The sequence below is a fragment of the Octopus sinensis genome, linkage group LG5 (assembly GCF_006345805.1).
Source record: "Octopus sinensis linkage group LG5, ASM634580v1, whole genome shotgun sequence".
Lineage (NCBI taxonomy): Eukaryota > Metazoa > Mollusca > Cephalopoda > Octopoda > Octopodidae > Octopus > Octopus sinensis.
In genome coordinates this window covers 92,612,518-92,635,687 of record NC_043001.1, presented here as the reverse complement: position 1 = coordinate 92,635,687, position 23,170 = coordinate 92,612,518, and the positions used below count along the sequence as shown (strand labels likewise).

At 32.4% G+C, this 23,170-nt stretch overlaps 1 protein-coding gene across 3 annotated transcripts in view; it reads left to right on the top strand.

Annotated features, from left to right (window-relative positions):
• LOC115211947 overlaps positions 1 to 23,170 on the top strand; it is a 1,127,226-nt gene that overhangs the window by 1,041,659 nt on the left and 62,397 nt on the right. For 2 of the 3 annotated variants that reach the window (XM_036502951.1, XM_036502952.1), the window contains 2 exons: positions 17,733 to 17,813; positions 19,603 to 19,887. In XM_036502951.1, the coding sequence (XP_036358844.1) occupies positions 17,733 to 17,813; positions 19,603 to 19,887 (366 nt within the window). Of the gene's footprint in view, positions 1 to 17,732; positions 17,814 to 19,602; positions 19,888 to 21,287; positions 21,312 to 23,170 lie in introns of all 3 variants that reach the window. The other variant, XM_036502953.1, reaches the window with a different exon arrangement.

The following is a 23,170-nucleotide window of genomic DNA, read 5'->3' as shown; positions in this document are numbered from 1 at the left end:
TGGCTTTATGTATCACAGAAAATATGCTTATATAGGGAGAAAATAGAACAAGTACAAAACTATTAATAATTTTAATAACAACAACAACAACAATAATAATAATAATAAAATACCAATACCAACAACAATAAAACTAATAATCATGTTACAAGTAGTATTTATAAGACACTGGACTGTGATGAATTACAAATGTAAATACTGGCCAAGGTAGAAAATATTTTGAGCTATAATATTATAATAATAATAATAATAATCCTTTCTACAATAGGTACAAAGCCTGAAATTTGTGGGAAGAGGTTAAGTCAATTACATCAACCCCAGTACTCAAATGGTATTTAATTTATCGGCCCTGAAAGGCAAAGTCAACCTCAGCAGAATTTGAACTCAGAATGTAACAAGATGAAAGGCCATTAAGCTTTTGTCCAGTGTTATAAAAATGATGATGATGGGCACACCCATCGCTTTTAATGTTTGAAGGAAAGGATTTTAAAAAAATGAACCTGCTTCTGTTTGTGATGAATGTAATTTGAGTTCATGTACGGATTTTGGTATGGGGTCACAATGGAGACAATAATGATTTTGATTTTGCCTGGGATTGGACAAATGTGTAAGGATAAAGTTATTCTGTTTCATCAACATCATCGTCGATTAATATCCTTCCTTGTTAACATGGGTTGAACAGTTTCACAGGAACTGGCCAGATGGGAACCTGTGCCGTGCTTTGGTGTCTGTTTTGGCATGGCTTTTATGGCTGAATGCCCTTCCTAACACCAGCCACTCCATAGAGTGGGCTAAGTGCTTTTTATGTGGCACTCACACAGACAAGGTCAGTTTTGGTGTGGTTTTTACAGCTGGATGAAAAATGCCAACCACTTTACTGTGTGGACTGGGTACTTTTTAAGTAGAACCTGCACTGGTGGGGTCACCAAGTGACTTTGCAAGACAAAAAGTCTTTGAGAGAGGAGTGATCTTGTGTCAGAAGATGAAAGATTATAGTATGACAGAGAGGCAGAAACAGATGTTTTGCTGTAGAGGAGGTCTATGGTTACCCAGAAAGAGAGCGAGAGTTAACAAGAATGAGGGTAGAAACAGTTACCTAGAGGGTGGGAGTTAACAAGAAAGAGGTATGCCACTGTAAAGAAGATACATGGTTACCTAGCCAGAGGTAAGAGCAAGGGAAGGAGGGAGAAAGAGTTATCAAGAGTGAGGGCAGAAACAGATTTATGTTGTAGAGGAGATACATAATTACTCAGCCAGAGGGAAGAGCAAGGGAAAGAGAGAGTAGGAGACAGCAGGAGCAAGAGAGGGATGGTGGCAAGTGCCAGGGTATACTTGCAAGGAATGGAGATCAGGGCATAGATAGGCTGGTAGAGTAAGGGAGAGGAGGATGAATGGTGGCAGAGTATTGTCACGAGTCTTGAGTGGGGTAGAGGAATGCAGTGACTGATAGAGGGGAGGGGAGGGTGAAGCAACAATAAATCCTTTATTGCAGAATCTTGTTGGCAATATAAAAGAATTTTTGGAATGCAGTCATCTTGCATTCAACAACATATCTTGCTCATCTACACTGAATTCCTAATAGCATGCTTTCAATACTGGAAATATCACATTTTCCTGAAATTTTGACATTTGATATCTTACCATGCCATAACAATAATAATAATAATAATAATAATAGTTTCAAATTTTGATACAAGATCAGTAAATTTGGGGGAGAGGTAAGTTGATTGCATCTATCCCGGTGCTCAACTGGTACTTATTTTATCGCTCCTGAAAGGATGAAAAGCAAAGTCAGCCTTGGTGGAATTTGAACTCAGAATATTAAGATGGACAAAAGGCCACTCAGCATTTTGTCGGGCATGCTAATGATTCTGCCAGTTTACTTCTTTAATAATAATAAAAATCCTTTCTATTATTGACACAAGGCCCAAAATTTTGGGGAAGGGGTTAGTCAATTCCTTAGACCCCAGTACCAAAATGGTACTTATTTTATCCACTCTGAAAGGATTAAAGGCAAAGATGACCTCTGTGGAATTTGAAATCAAACCTTAAGGATGGACAACACACCACTAAACATTTTCTCCAGCTTGCTACCTTAAATAATGATGATAAGAAGATTGATAATCAAATTAAAGATAAAACTAAAAAAGAAAACAAACACTGGTTTATCAATGAAGTGCCCAGGGTTTCGGTACCAATAGGCATTGCAACCTTTTCAAAGTTCCTACATGAGAATCTAGATAGTCAGAAATGGGTGTCACCTGCTGCATTGAGAATACTCCAAAATTCTATTTTGTCAGGACCATTGATTTATTCATTTAACATCTGTTTTTGCATTCTTGTATGGCTTGGATGGTAAGTGATTTCAAGGCAAAATTTTACAAACTATTGATACCCGAATATGTTCTCACCAACAAAACTCTCTGCTTCAATGAGTTAGGGTTATGTTAACACAAAACATGACCTATTCCTGACTTAACAGTACTGCCTATTAAAGCTATGATTGGCCTGGGCCAATACAGGACAAGACATAGCTAAGTTGATGTGTGTGTGTATATGTATATGTATATATTATTATTATTATTATTATTATTATTATTATTATTATTATTATTGTTGTTGTTGTTGTTATAAGACAGCAAGCTTGCAGAATCATTAGCATCCCAGGCAAAATGCTCAGCGGCAGTTCATCTGTTTTTACGTTCTGAGCTCAGATTCTGCTGGGATCAACTTTGCCTTTCATCCTTTCGGGGTCAATAAACTAAGTACCAGTGAAACACTGGGGTTGATGTAATCAACTAGTCCCCTCTCCCAAAATGCCAGGCCTTGTGCTTTTAGTAGAAAGTATTACTGTTATTTAAATCAGTTGGATTCAACCCTATGCAACTTGAAAGTTTCATAAGCTTGTCAAGTAGAGTCCAATTAGCTAGGTCCCTGCGATGAACCTATGAAACCAAGTTGCATTTAGCTGTATCAAACTGTTTAAATAATAATTCATGTAACTCCTAATAAATGTGTTCATTGACTCTTTCTTTTGTTTGTCCACTCATGCATATATATATATATATATATATATACACACATATATTTGCATCAATGTAATTGACTTACCCCTCCCCCAAAATTGCTGGCATTGTGCCTAAATTTAAAATTACTATTATCATTATTATTAAGGCAACAAGATGATTTAAGCATTTTGAATGCCACTAAGCATTGTGTCAATCTTTACGTTCTGAGTTCAGATTCCCCCAAGGTCACTTTGCCTTTCATCCTTTTCTTAGACGATAGATAAAATAATTACCAGTTAAGCACTGGAGTCAGTGTTATCAACTTGCCCTCTCCCTTAAAATTGCTGGCCTTTTACCAAAATTTGAAATTATTATTAAGGTGGTGAGCTGGCAGAATTGTTAGCACACTGGAAAAATGCTTAGTAGCGTTTCATCCATGCTTACATTCTGAGTTGAAATGCATCGAAGGTCAGCTTTGCCTTTCATCCTCTCACGATCAATAAATTAAGTACCAGTTGTGTATTAGGGTTGATGTAATTAACTCAACTCTTCCCAAAAAATTTCAGGCCTTGTGCCTGTAGTAGAAAGAATTATTGTTATCATTATTTAAGTGGTAAGCTGGAAGGATTGTTAGCACATCAGACAAAATGCTTAGTGGCATTTCTTCCATTTCTATGTTCTATGTTCAAATCCCGCTGAGGTCAACTCTATCTTTCAACCTTCTAGGGCTGATAACTAGAGTATCAGTCAAATACTGGGGTTGTTGTAATTGACTAAATTCCATCAACTGCAGGCCTTGTGCCAACTTTTCAACCTTTAGAGTGGTGAACTAGCAGGATCATTAGCACATCAAACAATATTTAGCAGCATTTCTTCCAGCTCTGTATGTCCTGAGTTCAAATGCTCTCAAGGCATGATTGATAAAATAAGTGCCAGTCAAGTACTGGGATCCTAGCAATCAACTAAACCTTACCACAAAATTTCAGGCCTTGTGCCTTTAGTAGAAAGAATTATTATTGTTATTATTATTATGTCTTAATACCTGTGTTATAACTCATTATTAGGTGGTTTTGTTAATTAGGTAATGTACTAAAGAAATGGATGTATGGCTTTGCTTCTAAATTTCATTTCATAGTCATTTGGCCTGTTTAGAAAATATCGTGTTTAAGGATCATCTAACTTCTAATTTTGAATTACTATTTCTATTGTTGTTATCATTATTGCACTCTTTTGCTAATCACTTGGCATTAAAAGTAAAAGTGCAGGTTTTCGCCTCTGAGTCAGACTGATATAAGCTATCCAAAAGAGAATGACACATCATATACCCCCCTTCAAAAATAAAAGGAAAAAACGAAAAGCAATTGTTATTCTGAAACTATGGGCTTCTGTGGCAGTGTGATACTACCACTTGTATTCACATTTAACAACACCATCAGCATGTTTTCACGTCTACTTCTTTGTGTAATTGTCATAATACCTGTTAAGTAATGCTTGTATTGGGTGCTTATATGCAACATATTTTGTGGATATTATATCTTGAAGATGTATCTTGCATATTTATACAACAGTCACAAAGTATTTACACAAATGATACAAAACATTAAATAAACAGTATGAAATTTAGTACCAATAATAACGATTACATTACAAACTTACTAAAAGTACCTCTCTCTCTTTCTCTCTCACTCACTCATTCAGTTAATCTTGTCTCTTGTGTATCAGTTTCTTCATGTCACTCTGTTCATTTACATAAAGATTTTCTTAAGGTTTCTGGCAATATTACTTTCTTCCCCTCGAAAGGAGAGAAGTGCTTTCTTATGGTATTACTTCTATTTTGACTTCTTTCAGTTTATTTCAAAGTATATGATACCTCTTATATCCATACTACTACTACTACTACTACCACCACCATTACTATCACCACCACCACCACCACCACCACCACCATCAACATTATCACTATCATCATCACCATCATCATTATTATTAGTTATTAACGAAGAAAGAAAATGGAATGGGAGTTAAAAGCATTTGGAACTGTAAAAAATATATATAAACAGATAAACCGAGTCACTTGAAGTTCTGTATTTTTACTGCAAAACACAGACTACATATCTTTACTATCATCACAATTAGTTTTAGAAATATTAAGTGCAGTGAACACTGTAAAGCATGTGGTATTGTTTTGGTAAATTGAGCTTTATTCACAGTTTATGTTAATTATCTTCAACTATTCTGTTAATGTCACTGGGAAAGGATTGGATTTTACAAGAATTTTACAATCTAAATTTTAAGAAAAAAAATTTAACCAAACAAATATATTCTTCAGAAACGGCTTTTAATCATTGCTTATTACAAAGCATTTTATAAAGATTTTGCAAATTGTGAAGCAATTTATGCGTAAGTAATTAACAACTGGTTATAAAGAGCGATATAGTAGAAATTTACAACCAGTCTACCCATTTAAATTATTCCTGTTGTATACTAGACTGTAATACAGTACGTGATTGTTTGGGCAACACTCACATCTAAAATGTTAATTGTTGTGTCAAGATAGTGTCATGATAAACATTTAAAAAAATGTATGCAGTTATATTCAATTTTGCTTCATTGTTATATTCAGTTTTGTGTCATTGTAAATATAACTGCATATATGTGATTTAAATAGCTATCATGACTTTACTATGATTATCCAGTTTTGCCCATTATTCATCAACAGTCAAAAATAAATAAATGCCAGTAAATAAATAAGTGCCACCCTTGTAGACGGTACCACTCTCGTTAAGAACCTTTGCTTACAGTGATGTTTTTACCAATAGGAGTAACTATATTTAGATCTTGGGGAATTTAGTTACCAAGAGTTATGTACTTTATTGATGCATGCAACACCAGTGACAGGTTTGAAAGCATTATATTCTCAAATAGTCTTGTACAGAATTGATTTGGCCATATACATATTCATATATGCATATATATTACATATATACTTATACAAATATCTTTGTTATATATATATACTTGTATATAATACACACATCATATAAATATAAATATTTTATATATATATATATATATATATATATATATATATGGGCTTCTATCAGTTTCCATTTCCCAAATTTACTCACCAAGCTTTGGTTACCCTTGTGCTATAGTAGAAGACACTCATCCAAGGTGCTGCATTGTTAGGAAGCAAGCTTCTGAAGCACACAGCCATCCTGTGCCTTGAAATATTGTATGTGTGTGTGTATATACATACATACATACATACATACATACATACATACATACATACATACATACATACATGCATGCATGCATACATACATACATGCATACATACATACATACATACATACATACATACATACATACATGTGTGCATATGATTGTTTATATATATATGTATATACATGTGTGTGTCTGTGTGTGTACATTATATATATAATCAATTACTTTAAAAGCAGGTATGCTTTGGTGCCAGGCAGAGCTTTCAACTGTAAAATTGTGCCTTAGGCTACTCACCCTCTTAACTCATGGCAGCATGGAAAATTAAATGAATGTGCTCATACACGTGCATTGTTTGATGGAGAAACTTAGGGTAGGATCAGAGTAATGTTTTCATAATATGACTTGGAGAAAATATAATTTCAGATTATGAATTAAATCCACTAAACATGACCAGTTGAGCAAAGTACAGATACAGTTTAGACTTTAATAAATAAAATCCATTCTTACTCTACTCTATCACTTCCTGTAATTCAGTGTAGCAACATGTTGACTAGCTAATATCAAATTTTCCTATGTGGAGCATTAAAATTCTTTCCTCATGGGGCACACGTTCCTTTTTGTGAACTTTATTGAAGTAATTATGACTGACACAAATCCATCTGTGTACTAAGCTGTAAAACATTAGCAATTCTAAGGTACATTCTTCCTATTTCATAATGTTCTTTTTATCTATGTTTCAACACATTTTCTCCTTTTATTTTACTGCAATTTTTTCCTCAAAACTCTTGAAATTACAACTGCTAATCAGAGTTATTACAAGTGTGTGATTACGAAACTAAGCTGGTCAATTAGTCACACATTCAAACCTAGAGGTCCCTTTAGAAGGGCCATACTTCTTTTTTCAGCCATGTGAATGACAGCTTTTATGCATTTTCATTTAAGGTTGAGTGCTTAGTAATAGAACAGGCTTAGAAATGAAAAAGTAATTTACTCCAGCACTATATAAATGCCTAGATTTTGAAATACCAAAATTGATTAGGAACTAATGGATCCAAAACAGTAAAAGTAATAGAAAATAACAGCATACTGCACTTCATACTTTAATGCAATACATGCAGTGCAGCAATCTTTGGTGATCTATGTATCACTAGGGTTGTGAAAAGGATTGCTAGAATGTTGCAATGATTTTAAAAGAAAACTAGAAAAAAAAAAAATTAATTGATAAAAATTTTTTTAAATGATAAAATATATAAGCAAAAAAAAAACTAAGCTATGAATAAAGCAATTAAAATAATGAACTGTTTGTCTATTAAATGTTTGTAATCTTCCTTTCTTTCTTCTTTTCTTTACTGTTCTTATTGTTCATGTTGCTGATGTTGTTATTGTTGTTGGTGTTACTGTTGTTGTTGTTATTTAAGCATTGTTAAAAGTAATATTAATGCATATAATGGAGGTTTTGATTAACATCGAATCACCTTCTATGTTTTTGATACATGTTTGGTATCTTCACATGCAAAAAAAAAAAAAATGCATTTGATGTCAACATTTTAATTTTAAATAATGTTTTGGCTCATATTTTTGCTCATATTTTTCATCCATCCATTTTTATTTTTATTTTACTTTTCTTTAATTTTTTATCTCCCTTCATTAAAGAATATTGTTTTACCTATCCATTATCCAAGTTTTTGTTACATTTTTTTTTAGCATGGTGCTAGAAATGAAAGAAAAGATATAACAAAATAAGGCATGTAGAAATGAGCAAAGCTACCTGCAGATTTAGCATTTGATTATCTTACTACTAATTGGGGTGATACAAAGTTACAAAGTTTATGTTCAGAAGACATTGTGTTACTTTTATATATATATATATGTATATATATAGGGGAAGAATTCACAAAAAAAATTAAAAGACAAAGATGGGTGTTGTAGAAAACAAACAGATATATTAGTATAATGCTCAGGAAATAAATAAAGTCTTTAACATTTTGACCCTACGCTCTTCCACAGAAAGAAAGAAGGAGAGAAAATAAAGAATGTGTAGTGGCTAGCAATCTATCATGGCATGTATATATATATATATATATATATATATGTAATTCTGAAATTTTCCCAAAATAAATTACACAATTATATTATCTATACTTATGATTAAAAGATATCCAAATACTACATGGTAGAATGTAGAATTTCATAAACCAGTTTTTAGTTATCTAAAATTCTAAATAAGGCAATCTGTGTATATTACATTTAATTTGCTATTTGGCCTGTTTTTACATATAAACAGGTTTTAGTGGCAGTTGCATCTGAGATAGCCTAGTACCCTTTTGTTGATAGTAATTTTGAGTATTCTGGTTTATTGTAGGAATTTTATAAAGTGGAAACTGGGAGAAGCTTAAGATATGGATGCATGTTGATACCAATGTTAGTTACTGTTAACAAGATTCTCTGAGAAAAATAGCTTAAAAGTTTATATTTATTTTATGATCTGTTATTTGACTATTTCTTCAATCCTTTTGAAATACATTCCTAAATCAACTTAAAAACGATAGAATAACTCATTAACTAATTCCTATGAGACATTTTATGATTTCTTATAAACTGGAATAACTACATTTAATTCTTTCAAATATATATTTTAGCTTGGAGTAATTAGATGTGTGTGTGTGTGTGGAGAGAGAGAGTGTGTGTGTGTGAGAGTGAGAGAGAGAGATAGGGTGAAATTTAGAAGGTTTATACTCCTATTACTCAGTTATTTTGTTTTCAATTCAGTTCTTCACTGTGAGATATTGAACTTTCCAGTCAAGGCAATAAAATTTTACTCTATGAACTTATGATGTTCTCCTCTTTTTTAGAAGTAACATACTGCATTAAACTCAAGTTAAATTCCTTCCTAGTTTTAAGAAAAATCTTTGTAATTTTAATTTCCAATGATCCACTTGATTTTGTGCTACATTGGAGGGGCTTTCTATTACATCTTCCTTCAGGCTCATGAAAATATTTTTGTGCTCATTATTATCAGTTAATAAATGCCCTTTAAGTTACAGTTTCATTAGTGCCTACACCAGTAAATTTTACTGCAAAGTAGTATATATTTACTTATAGTGCAGTGCTCTTTAATTCATACAAACATGTTAGCCTTTTAGTTATTAACCTTTTAGGTTATTATCTTCTCAAGCTTATTTTGTTCATGTAATATATATATACAAGACTTAATTTTCTCGCTCAATACTTCACCAATATACTGCCTAACCAACTCAAAATTAATATTGCTTCTATCTGTATATGATGCTGAAGAATTTGTAATGGCCTGTATGATTCTCAGCAAGTGGATTTAGTCCACATGATTTCTATTATTTAACATATATTATTACATAACATATATAATTAGGTAGCAGTTACTCTACTGAAAGATACTAAATATATATTATGGGAAGATTTACTTTTTACAAATAAAGTCGGTATATCTGAATGCCCCACTCCCTCCATGAGTAAATAAAACCTCATAGAAACACTTGAGAGTAGCATAATTTTAAGACATAAGTAGTCTGTCTTCAAGGGATTTCTTTACTTTCACAATGTAATTTTTATTTCTCTTACTTAAATTCTACTCAAGAAACTCAGTTATTCCACCTTGTCAGTTTTGGTATAGCCACTGGTCTCATATCTAGCTGTAAAATGAATTTATAATAATTTATTTTTGATTTAATTTAAGAAAAAACTTTTTTCATTGTCCTATTACTGTATTTTACAAGGAAGTGTTGTTCTGTTATAGGTGTCCCAGTGTGTGTATATGTATATGCATGTATGTGTATGTATATGCATATTTATGTATATTTGTTTCAGAGATTATTCTCTGGTGACTTTTGAGTGATTGTATCCTATCAAAACTTTATCAACACTTCACATCTAGTATTACATATATGAGCACATATTTTCACAGTTATCAAAAGAAAGCTAACACACTCATATATGCACATAAATGCACATACAAAAACACAAATAAGCTTGATCTATAATTAGTGAGAAACTTAACTTCAATGATTATTATTTAATATCCTTGCTAATATCCTAATTAATAATGAAATGATAAAGAGGTAATTTCAAAATTAGAATCGATCTGGATTGTTACTATTTCAGTTCATTTACTCTTTAAAGTTGTTACCATTAAATTGAAAAGGTTTTTTTATTCTTTAGCGGATGAGTCTAGATGAAGAGGTTGTATCTATGGCTTTTGCAGGCCTCTGAAACTGGTGAAGTTGATGTTTGTGAACAATACCAAGTCACATACTGTGAGGAAAAATATGGGCAGGTGCTGGATTCCAGAAAGTTGATATTCTGAAATGAATGAATTTAAGGTTATAGTATGAGAGCCTAGAGTAGACACAGTATTGGGAACAAAACGAGCTCATCTTAATGGCAGTAGCATGAGAACCACCTGCTCCAAAATTTAAAGTCCACTATAGTAGTAGTAGAAAAGGCATAGTGAGAAAAGAAACAGATGATCTAGATGGCTTTTTTCTGGATACGGTCTAGCATATCTGTGTTTGCTGCAGCAGCAGCATCCCTGATGCAGGAAAAGTATTTCAATGTGAGCTTCTCTTGAGTTGTGTAAAGAGTTTGCTACTATTTGGAGCCTGAGTATGATGAATGGCAGAGTGAAAGAGTACATGGTAAGATTCCCTTTAGTGTTATGACTTTCTATGCTTTGATTTAAAATCTTGCCAAACTCAACTTTGCTTTTTATCCTTTTGGGGTGTTAAAATAAGCACCAGTCATCATGAGTGCTGGTTACATTAACTTCACCTCTAGCCCAAAATGTGTGGCCTCATGTTGCAGTTACGAGTCATTTTGTGACTTCAACATATTCACAACACAACAAAGCAAATCATCAATTGTTTGCCATGTCCTCATTCCAACATAGTTCATGCTTGTATGACATTTTCAGTGATATCCATACTTAATTGTATCATTAAGAAACATGTCTTCATTTAGAGTATTGAAGAAAAAGCATTCTTGTAGAATCCATTCCTCTCACAGCAAGTTAATAAAACCATCAGTTACAAACTGCTCCTGCTTCTCACATCAGTTACATGCATTTCAATTTAATATTTTCAGCTAAATGGACTGGATTATTAAGAACGAGTAACAGAATATGAACTGTTAATTATTTGGGTGGTTGATTGACATCTAATTAATGCTGCAAGCTGTGACTCTATCATTTTTGTCATTCTTTGGTTTTAACATCACATTATGTGTTGAAATGTATAGTAATTCATAATTTGAGAGTGTCTATGTGTACATACACACACACATAGAAACTCACATTCTCTCTCTCTCTCTCTCACACACACATATACACACAAACACACATTCTCTCTCTCCCGCACATACACACATACACACACATGGGAGGGATAATACAGAACTCACTGCTGTGAACAGAATTTTGAATCTTTTGTTTGGGGGCAGAAAAGAAACATTCAACTTTCCTCAGATTATTCAAAATAAGAATATTATTTCAAATATCTGTGTGTAAAATTAAATAAAATTATTTGAATGATGCTGATGATGATGATGATAAAATAATGAGAATTTTGATGATGATGATGATGGTGATGATAATCATAATAATAATAATATTAATAATAGATATGGTATATAAAATGATAATTACTTTAGTCACAAGATGATCCTTTCTTAGAGATGTGAGTATAGTTGCTTGAATGGATATTAGTATATTATTAATACTTATTGATTTCCAGAGGTAGGATAACTAAAGTCAAAGATTCTTTTGAGATATAAATCTTGAATAAAATGCAGTAAAACTGCAGTAAGATATTTAATTCAGCACTTTATTCTTCCTACCAAAATATCACTCTCAATTAGTTTAATAATAGCAATAATGATAATATTGATTTCAAATTTTGGCACAGGGCCAGCAGTTATTAAGAGGATGGGGAAGTCAATTACATCAACTACAATACTTGACTGACACTTATTTTATTGACCCCAATATCGTGGGATTTGAACTCAGCATAATAATAATAATAATAATAATAATAATAATAATAATAATAATTCTTTCTACTATAGGCACAAGGCCTGAAATTTTGGGGGAAGGAATAGTCTATTACATTGACCCAGTACTCAACTGACACTTATTTTATTGACCCTGAAAGGATGAAAGGCAAAGTTGATCTCAGTGGAATTTGAACTCAGAACATAATGACAGACAAAATACCATGAGTATTTTCACCCGGCATGCTAACAATTCTGTCAGCTTGCCACCTTAATAATAATAATAATAATAACAAGCAGTACCAGGCAGTGGCTCTCATGGCTTCTGATCTTAACTGATTGGAAGTGTTATCATGTACATTGTTTTGTCTTGGTATAAAAGATGGGCTACAGCAAATATTCTGCTCAATACCACAGATTTCCTTGTCAGTTGTTTGACCATAACCAGTTGAGCATGTCCCTTAGTGGCTGACGATATGTGCATCTCTGATCACGAGCAGAAGTAGTGGGGGAGCATCATAGCCATGTGTTGAGAGGGATTCTTTGGGGTTTGAATAATTCATCTCTGGAAACATGGGTGGTTCTTTCAACATCCTTAAACAACCCTTATTCAGGGACCTTTTGAGCGGGATGGGCTACTCAACCTGAAGTAAATTCTAACAGGGCCCCACCTGCAAGGTCATGTGCTGTTTATCTTGATATGAGATCACCATGTCGCGCACATATGGTTGTGATGCATGTGCCTGGTGTACCCTTATCAGACGGGTAGTCATGATGGGTATATTGGGCTTCGTATATTTTACCCCAGTGTCACTTTGATGGCATAAACTGCTCTCTCACTCAATAATAATAATAATAATAATATAATAATAATAACAAGCAGTACCAGGCAGTGGCTCTCATGGCTTCTGATCTTAACTGATTGGAAGTGTTATCATGTACATTGTTTTGTCTTGGTATAAAAGATGGGCTACAGCAAATATTCTGCTCAATACCACAGATTTCCTTGTCAGTTGTTTGACCATAACCAGTTGAGCATGTCCCTTAGTGGCTGACGATATGTGCATCTCTGATCACGAGCAGAAGTAGTGGGGGAGCATCATAGCCATGTGTTGAGAGGGATTCTTTGGGGTTTGAATAATTCATCTCTGGAAACATGGGTGGTTCTTTCAACATCCTTAAACAACCCTTATTCAGGGACCTTTTGAGCGGGATGGGCTACTCAACCTGAAGTAAATTCTAACAGGGCCCCACCTGCAAGGTCATGTGCTGTTTATCTTGATATGAGATCACCATGTCGCGCACATATGGTTGTGATGCATGTGCCTGGTGTACCCTTATCAGACGGGTAGTCATGATGGGTATATTGGGCTTCGTATATTTTACCCCAGTGTCACTTTGATGGCATAAACTGCTCTCTCACTCAATAATAATAATAATAATAATAATAATAGCATGCAATACTAAGCAGTGGCTTTCATGGCTTCTTATCTTAACTGTTTGGTAGTGTTAACATGTACATGTTTTGTCTTGATATAAAAGATGGGTTACAGCAAATATTCTGCTCAGTATTGCAGGTTTGCTTACAAGTTACTTGACTATAACCAGTTGAGCATGTCATTTAATGGTTGATGATATATGCATCTCTGATCATGAGTAGGAGTAGTGAGGGAACATCATAGCCATGTGTTGAGACAGATTCTTTAGGGTTTAAATAATTCATCCTTGGAAACACGGGTGTTTTGTTCATCATCCTTAACCCTTATTCAAGGACCTTTTGAGAAGAATGGGCTATTCAACCTGAAGAAAGTTGTAAGTGGACTCCACCTGCAAGGTCATGCACTGTTTATCTTGATACAAAGTCATCATGTCACACTTATGTTTGAGATGCATGTGTCCTGTGTGTCCTTATCAGATAGGTAGTCATGATGGATATATTGGACTTTGTATATTTGTACCCCAGCATCCCTTTGATGGTGTGTGCTGCTCTCTCACTCGATGGTAATAATAATGGTTTTATTATTATCAACATAGGCACAGAACACAAATGTGGGAAATTATAATCAAACCCAGTACTTGACTACAGGAAATATTAATTACAAAGTCAACCCTTGTAGGATATAAGCCCAAAGTTTTGCCTACTAAAATACTTTATGGCATTTTGATTTGTTCTCAACCACTTTCTAACAGCAACTGTAGTAGAAGTAGTAGTAGTAGTAGTAGTTGTAGTAGTAGTAGTAGTAGTAGTAGTAGTAGTAGTAGTAGTAGTAGTAATAAAAGTTTATAAAATAAGGATAAGGTTTGACATGCCATTCCCTAGATTACATGTATTGTTTGCAGCTATGATGTGAACTCACAACTCAAATGTCCTTAGTACTGTTAATAACTTACTTAGCCATTGTATTGTTTGATATAAACAAAATAAATGATAACAATAATGGTTTTCAAATTTTGGTAGAGGGCCAGCAGTTTTTGAGGGGAGGGAGAAGTCAGTTACATTGATTCCAGTACTTAACTGTTACTTATTTTATTGATCCCAAAAGGATGAAGGCTAAAGTTGATGTCAGTAGAATTTGAGCCCTGAATGAAAAGACATATTGCTACTAAGCATTTTGTCCAGCATGCCAACAGTTCTGCCAGCTTGCCACCCTTAAATGGCTGGTGATTTTGGGGAAGTTGTCAGTTAATTACCTATTTCTTTATTACCCACAAGGGGCTAAACACAGGGGACAAACAAGGACAAACATAGGTATTAAGTCGATTACATCGACCCCAGTGCGTAACTGATACTTAATTTATCGACCTCGAAAGGATGAAAGGCAAAGTCGACCTCAGTGGTCAGTTAATTACCTCCCAGTAGTTGAGTGGTACATCATTTTATTGACCCTGAATGGATGAGTGGCAATACTTGCCTTGGTATTTGAACTCAGTATATAAAGAGCTGGAAGAAATACCATAAATCATTTTGTCCAGTACCCTAATTATTCTGCCAATCAACCACCCTGAGTAGTGGTGGTGGTGGTAGTGGTTGTAGTAGTAGTAGGAGGAGGAGTAATGCTTTCTTCTGATTTAGGTACAAGCTACATATTTTTGAGAAGAGAGTCTAATCAAATTATGGTATAGTATTGGCTGGTAGTTATTTTATCAGTTCCAAAAATATATATGGCCAAGTTGATCTTGGCAAGATTCCAACTCAGAACATAAAGGGACATAACCAGATATGCACTAGGCCTTTTGTCTAATGCTTGATCATTTTTGCTGTGTACCATCTTCATCTTCATAAAAATAATGGTTTTTTTATAGTAGGTTCAAAAAGAAAAGTGTACAATCAGTTGAATTTGTTGTAACATGTCTCTGTTATTGACCATATGAATCAGACAAAACATAAAGTAAAATTATTTCTGGGAAGGTTTAAATTTAGAATATAGAGCAATAAAACTAAACACTGGTGCTCAAATTCACTCTTTTAGAATATCAGTGCAGTAGGGTGAATCATCTTTAATATCTCACTAGTATTTATTGCATTGACGTTGAAGACATGAAAATAAAGGTGATTCTAATAGAATTTAATCTCATATTAATGAAGTAGTGAATTTCATACAGTCTAATGTTTAAATGTCTCACCATTTCAATAATAATAATAATAATAATGATAATAATAATAATGATAATGATAATAATAATAATAATGATAATAATCACTTATAAATTTTAACTCTTCAGTGATTTTGAGTTGTATTTACTATCATTTCATTAACTACACCTTTTCCATATTTATGAATTTTCATTTTTTTTCTGCCACTATTATGGAAAATATTTTATTTGATTTCATTTTTCATGTTTAGTTACAAGTTTAAAATGCTAGACTATTCACCATTTGGTCACAAATTAAAACTTTGCTACAACCATTGTGTTGTCCTTTCTAATGAAGTCATATTATTCTGTCTCAGTTTACCTGGTTATAAATCTGTTTCATGGTTAAATGTAAGAAATGTATTCAGATGTACAAAAATGTTTCAGCAGTATGTAAATATCTGAATTTGCAAAACTTCTCTTAGTCATACTAGAAGTGAAAAAGTAAAGTTGGATGTAAAACATCAAAATGAGAAGAAAAATGTCAAACTTTTTACCAGACTATCTACCACTATTTCTAGTATGGATATAGTATTTTCTTTTCTTGCAAATATGGGGATTTGCATATTGGTGGAACAATTATTTTTACAGCTGAAAGACTTTTTTACTCCCCAATCAAACAGAAGTAGAATTGAATCTTATTTGTTCATCTGTCCACAAAGCAAAATTGTGTGCCTTGCCCAGGAGAACATCGCTATAGTTGTATTGGTAAGATTTGAACTCAGAACCAGTCCAGCACATTAAACTAAAGCATTAAAAACATTGTGAATTTTGTGGATACTTTTGTTTAACTCCAGCTTTTTTTCCATCATTTATAAATAATTTTGTATTTATCCCTATTTATTTTTAGTTGTGCCTGCCATGCCATTTTGTTTCATCATTTTAGTTATTTCCTTTGCTTCATTTTTTCCAATACTTTCCCATCTGCTTCTTTACTGAAAAAAGAAGCAACAGCTTTGTAAATTGATAAATTTAATTTTCCCCAAATTCATGTATGTTTGTATTTGTGTGATTTCTTGTTCATTATTTAACTCATGGTTATATTTGTTTTATTATTTTTGTTTTGTCATCAGATGCATTTTCTATATATGTATGTGTATAAATATGTATGTATGTTTTCATATATGCATATTGATATATTTTGTTCATATGTATATGTTTACATGTAAATGTTTATATATTTTTGTGTGTGATTATATATATATATATATATATAATATATATATATATATATATATATGTATGTATATATATGTATATATATATATTCTCTGTGTATATCTTAATGTTATAAGTGTTTTAGCATCTATTTTTATGTGTGTATGTATATACATTATATATACATACACACACACACACACACGTATGTGTGTGTGTGTATTCGTATATTATATAATTGAATAAATTTGCTTTGCTTTAAAATGTCTCAACAGTGTATATAAGCATACATACATACATACATACATACATGTATGCTTGTGTTTGTTTGTATGTATGTGTATATATATATATGTGTGTGTGTGTTTATATGTGTTTATGCACATGTATATATACATGTGTGTGTGTGTATGTATATATATATACACACACATGCATGTATATGCATATATATATACATACACACATGTATATACATATATATATACACACACACATGTATATATATATATATATGCATAAATATATATACATTATATATATACACACATGTATATATATATATATGCATATATATATATTTGGTGGGGCGAAAGAAATAGATATATTTTGTTCAGTATTAACTCATTGTCTCTAATTTGTCACTTTCTTTTTCCCCCCTCTATTACTCTCGTTTCTATAAAGGTTATCATAGTGATCTGCCGACCAGTTTACCAACAAAACCTAATGGAGCAACATATATTCCACCAGTAGTAAGACCCATTGGTAAGTAAGTTCTTTATGTATGAAATGCACTTTTGTATTTAACTGAGTGGTAAATTCTCCATTGTGGTACTTGAGTTCAATCCAAATTATGTGGAGTTCGTTTTACTAACCACTTGTAAATAATTGCACCTTTGTTATTTAAGAAAGAATATTCTTATAAAAAATCCATTACAGTGTTTATTTACATTGTGCACCCCTTAAGATCTCTAGAAGTATAGTATTGCAAGCTAGTAAAACACATATCAGTACATATGCTTACTAAAGTTGTGGACTGAAGTACTGATAGTTATGGACATTAGGGTTATAATACTGTTGTCCCATTTGGTAGGTGCTTCTGTTCTTCCTCTCTTTGATCAAGTTCAGGAGTGAGTTTCTAATATTGTTGGTCCTGTTCTGTCAGTTAAACTCTTCTCTTATTACAGTGCTTCTTTATCTCTCTTCTATAAACACTTTTATGTTCATTGATCTGCTCAATTTTCGCTTGTTCCTGCTTTTAAGGTTAGTAATCAAGTGGCTTGTCTTTTAATTCCTGTACTTTTACAGCTGTTATCCTTTCTTGTAAAATGAGTTTTCACTCTTGTAGTTTATTTCTTCAAACATCTAGTTTATGAAACTTTTTTCTGTCTTCTTGTTTCCCTAATAGATATAATATTAATTCTTTTAAATTTTATTTTGATCATTTTATTGTTCTTAACCCTTTCGTTACCAACCCGGCCAAAACCGGCTCTGGCTCTGTAGTATAAATGTCTTGTTTTCATTAGTTTTTCATTAAAATATACCAGCAAACCTTAGTTGCAATTTATGTTCCTAACACTAGCTTAATGAAAACTAAGTTATTTTACTAAATTCATTGTTATATTTAAAATAATTTAAAGAAACACAGAGCATCTCAAAATAAATACAGTAACGAAAGGGTTAAGGTAACATCTCTTTTGATTTTTTTTACTTTTTCTTTTGTAACTCTCAGCAAAGTAGTTACTTGAGGTCTGTTTTATTGCTGGTTGCTTGTAGGAGTTAGTTCATTTGATAAAACCCAGGACTTGACTGGTACTTTATTTTTATTGACCTTTGGTACTTTATCATATTGACCAGCATGGAAAGTGGACGTTAAACGATGATGATGACGATGAAAGGCAAAGTTGACCTCAGCTGTATTTGAGTGACACTTCCAGTAAATATGAAATCATCAGCCAGATTTGATCTCAAAACTTAAAAGGGTCACAACTAAATACTACAAGAATTTTGGTTTACCATAATTATGTCAATCCAAAGTTGTGGAGTTTTTTGTTAGTTTGCATTGTTGGACTGAAATCCTTTCAATGACTATGTGAGGGAATATGAATGCCATCAGCAGTATTTTTCAATGCAGTGGTCAACTTCAAATTCCACTTTCACCTCTGTAAAAATGTATATTTCCATGCATTTTCAGAAGTAAGAAAGCTGCCTAAATAAGTTATTATACTATAGGAATTTCAAAACATTTTTCAGACCCTCACTTATCTCTTTATATAACACAGAAAATGGAACTTGATGAGCAGGTCTTTGGACCTACCTTGGGAAAATACCTCACTTTGTACTTGGGAAAATACCTCACTTTGTACTTGGGAAAATACCTCACTTTGTACTTTTCATCTCCAAGATACCAGATAATTTTGATTCAATGGAATATCTGTTTGTGTGTGTTTCAGATTTATGCAATTGTTTAATCAATTGATGAAATGTATATATAAAGTATATATTTGTGTGTGTGTTATTATATAATGTCATTCATTTTTTTGTTTACTTTTAGGTCCAAGACCAAAGGCTCCTTTGAATGTTACTATTAAGGTACACCGTGGGGCCGTCAATGTTACTTGGTTTGCCCCCCAGAACTCCAACGTTTCTATTTTCTACTACGTTGTTGAATACTGTAACGATTCAGTGTGGCATCGAGTTGACGAGGTGGTTCTCACACCAAAATCCTGGTATATGATGCGGGATTTAAAACCGGGAACCTACAAATTTAGAGTGTTTTCCTTCAGTCTCCTATCGTACAGTCAACCACAAGAATCAGAACAGGTTGTTGTACCTGAAGGTATGTACTCAAAATATCAAAACACCTTCTACATCTTTACTTATCCTACTGTTTATCTCCTCACTTACAACTATGATTGTCTTCGCTCTATGAGCTAATCTTGTATTTTAAAATTATCAAACACAATTACAACTAGTATTTCTATCACTAAAGAGTCTTACAGATGACTTTATACCTGTAGTTATATAAATATTTGACACAATAGAAGCCATGTCTTTATATTACATGTGATTTTATTCTTCAGTTTAAATCATATTTACTGTTGTTGTAGTATGAACATTGTTGCTTGACAGATGATGTTATTGTCTTAATTACCAATAGCTATTACTGTGTTCCTTCTAGAAGATGTATTCTCATTACAAATGGAATATTATTACAGATGTTATGCTTTTGCATTATAGATGTTACCAAATTACTCATAGCAATATCTCTCATATGTAATAGTAGACATGGTTTATACTAAATTTCATGACGTTGATTATTGAAATATCCAATGTTCTTTAAGTAGATGTTTTTTATGTTATAATTGACTTTCTCAGTTTAATCACAGCAATATCCGACATCTGCTGTCTTACTGGAAGCAGCATATATATTGCAGATGACTTGATTATATTATTATCACAGCTCTGTCAAATACCATAGATGTAGATATGTTTTCATATTAATACATCATTGACACATTAAACTTTGGGATCATCTGACATTATAATTGAAAACATCTCTTTATATTTGCAGATGACTTTCTTCAATCTTCTTAATCTCAACTGACATAATGTTTGTATGCATATCATTGGTTTTAAGAGATTTTAACCTCAGTATTTGTTACATTAAATAAATCAGAAGGAAAATTAAGAAGCCTAAATATATTATGAGCCATGTATAAAGGCTTGACAATGATTGTTTTTTATGCTTACTCATTTCAATATTTTCTAATATTCTTTTTTCTTCTTCTGAGAAACATTTTAAAATATTTTTTTTATATATTACTGCTCTTATCACATTAAGATTATTTTGATATTTCAGTCAGCTGCTTGGAGTTTTTCAATGGAATATTATTTCAGAATTAAAATATATATATATTTTTTATTCTTTTTTACAGGGTATTTCTTCAATTAATATTTTTGTAAAGCATACACATGATACAAATATAGATAGATTTTAGTTAGCATTGTTCCTGGCCATGTCTAAAATAAGAGCACCATCTGATTACATATCTTTTTATGTGTGTACAATTACATACATACAGATACTCATATACCGAGAGAGAGAGAGAGATATATAGATATAGATGCACACACACACACACACATATATATATACACACATACGCCCTCATATATATGTATATATACACACATATATATGTATATGTACATATATTTAACTTCTTATTTATACAGCTTTCTGGCTCTTTTTCTTAGAACGTAAGTATAATGCTGTTGTTGTATGACATGATGTTTGAATTACATGGTTAGTAAAATTATACTTTCACACACATACACACACAACAAACACAGCCATCTCTTGTATCACACCAAGCATTTCTTGGCTGATCACATATTTAAACTGTTTAATCATATTTGTTGTCACTTTCACTTGATGTGTTCAGAAGTATATTTGGTACTTTTTACTTTATATATATATATATATATACATATATATATTTATATATATATATATATATATATATATATGTTCATATTTCACAGATAGAAGCTTACTTTCATCACTCTCTATATATGTAGCTAATAGCAGCTATGTGCTTGTTGCTGCACTCACTGCACACAGTTATGTTATACCTAGAGGTGATGCATCCTGCTGATCTGAGGTGTATTGTGTTCCAATTTTAGTAATTACTTAATTTTCATATTCCTGATTTTTTTTCCCTCTCTTAATTTTAATGACAGCTTATTTTCTGAAAGTTTGTTTGTTTTCACAGGAAATTGGTCAATGGTTCAAAGATTCAAGTATTGCTGTTTATATTAATTATGTTATATATCTTATTATTGTAAATGTTTGCAAGTATACATGATTATATGCATGTATACATGCAGATGTACACACACACACACACATGTATATATAGATTTACTTATATATATATATATATATATATAAATACGCATACACACACACAGCTTTTCCATTTAGGTAAGATCAACAAAATGTACTCCATCTGGTGAGAGATAAATATTGTTTTAAATATACCTTATTTTTTAGATGTTTCCCTAGAACTAAACTTTCACTTTTATAAACTGTACCACAAGCCTGAAACACTTTCCTACATACACAAACAGTCTTGCTGCCCTGCTATAGAATTTAAAAACCTGACTGCCACCATTAGCAATAAGATATCTGGCCTTTTTTCTTCTAAAGAAATTTTTGATAAGGCAGCCCCCTACTATGACAATGCCCTAACAGTGGCTTCAAAACTAAGCTAAATTACAACCCTTCGAGTAATAATACTTATAATAAAAATAGACCTAAGAATAAACCTAGGATGGTAATTTGGTTCACCCTGCAACCATTTCTCCCTAAAGGTTAAAATTAACATTAGTAAATAATTCCTATCTCTCTTACATAAGCATTTCCCAGAAAATCACAAATAAGAAAAATCTCCAACAGATGCTCTATTAAATTATGATATAACTGCTACTCCAATATGAAAAGCATCATTACCTGCATACACCGTCAAGACCCTGAAGCTTGTCTTCTCAGTTAGAGTGTATGATTTATTCTATCATATGTGAGACAGAAGTAATACCAATGATATATGATAACCAAACTAAAAAGAAGAATTACATCAGGTTGTGCAAAGGCGACTTTAAAAGTTGCTATGTTAACCTATTTCCTTTCCAGCACATGAATAAAATCCACTAAGTTGGTTAGCTATGTATGGGGTTTGAGAACCAAATCCAAGCCACATATAATCAAGTGGAAAATTATATTAAAAAATCCAGGCTATATAATGGATCAAAAATATGCAAGTTATGTGTAGCAGAGAGATAGCATATCACTTTTAGATCTAAGAACTCCATTGCACTGCTGAATTCCAGATCAGAGATTTTCAGCAAATGTAAACATAGTTTTTTTTTTTTTTTTTTTTTTTTGTACCAAATTGAAGAACACTACTCTCTCCTGATTAAGTGGCTGTATCACAGACTTTAAATCCCTTCCATCTATTATACACCATCTAACCTTGCAATGCTACAGTCAAAGGTGACATAACTCTAATTCCTTTTTTTTTTTGCTGTTTTAATTTTTTGTTTTCCATTTTTTAACC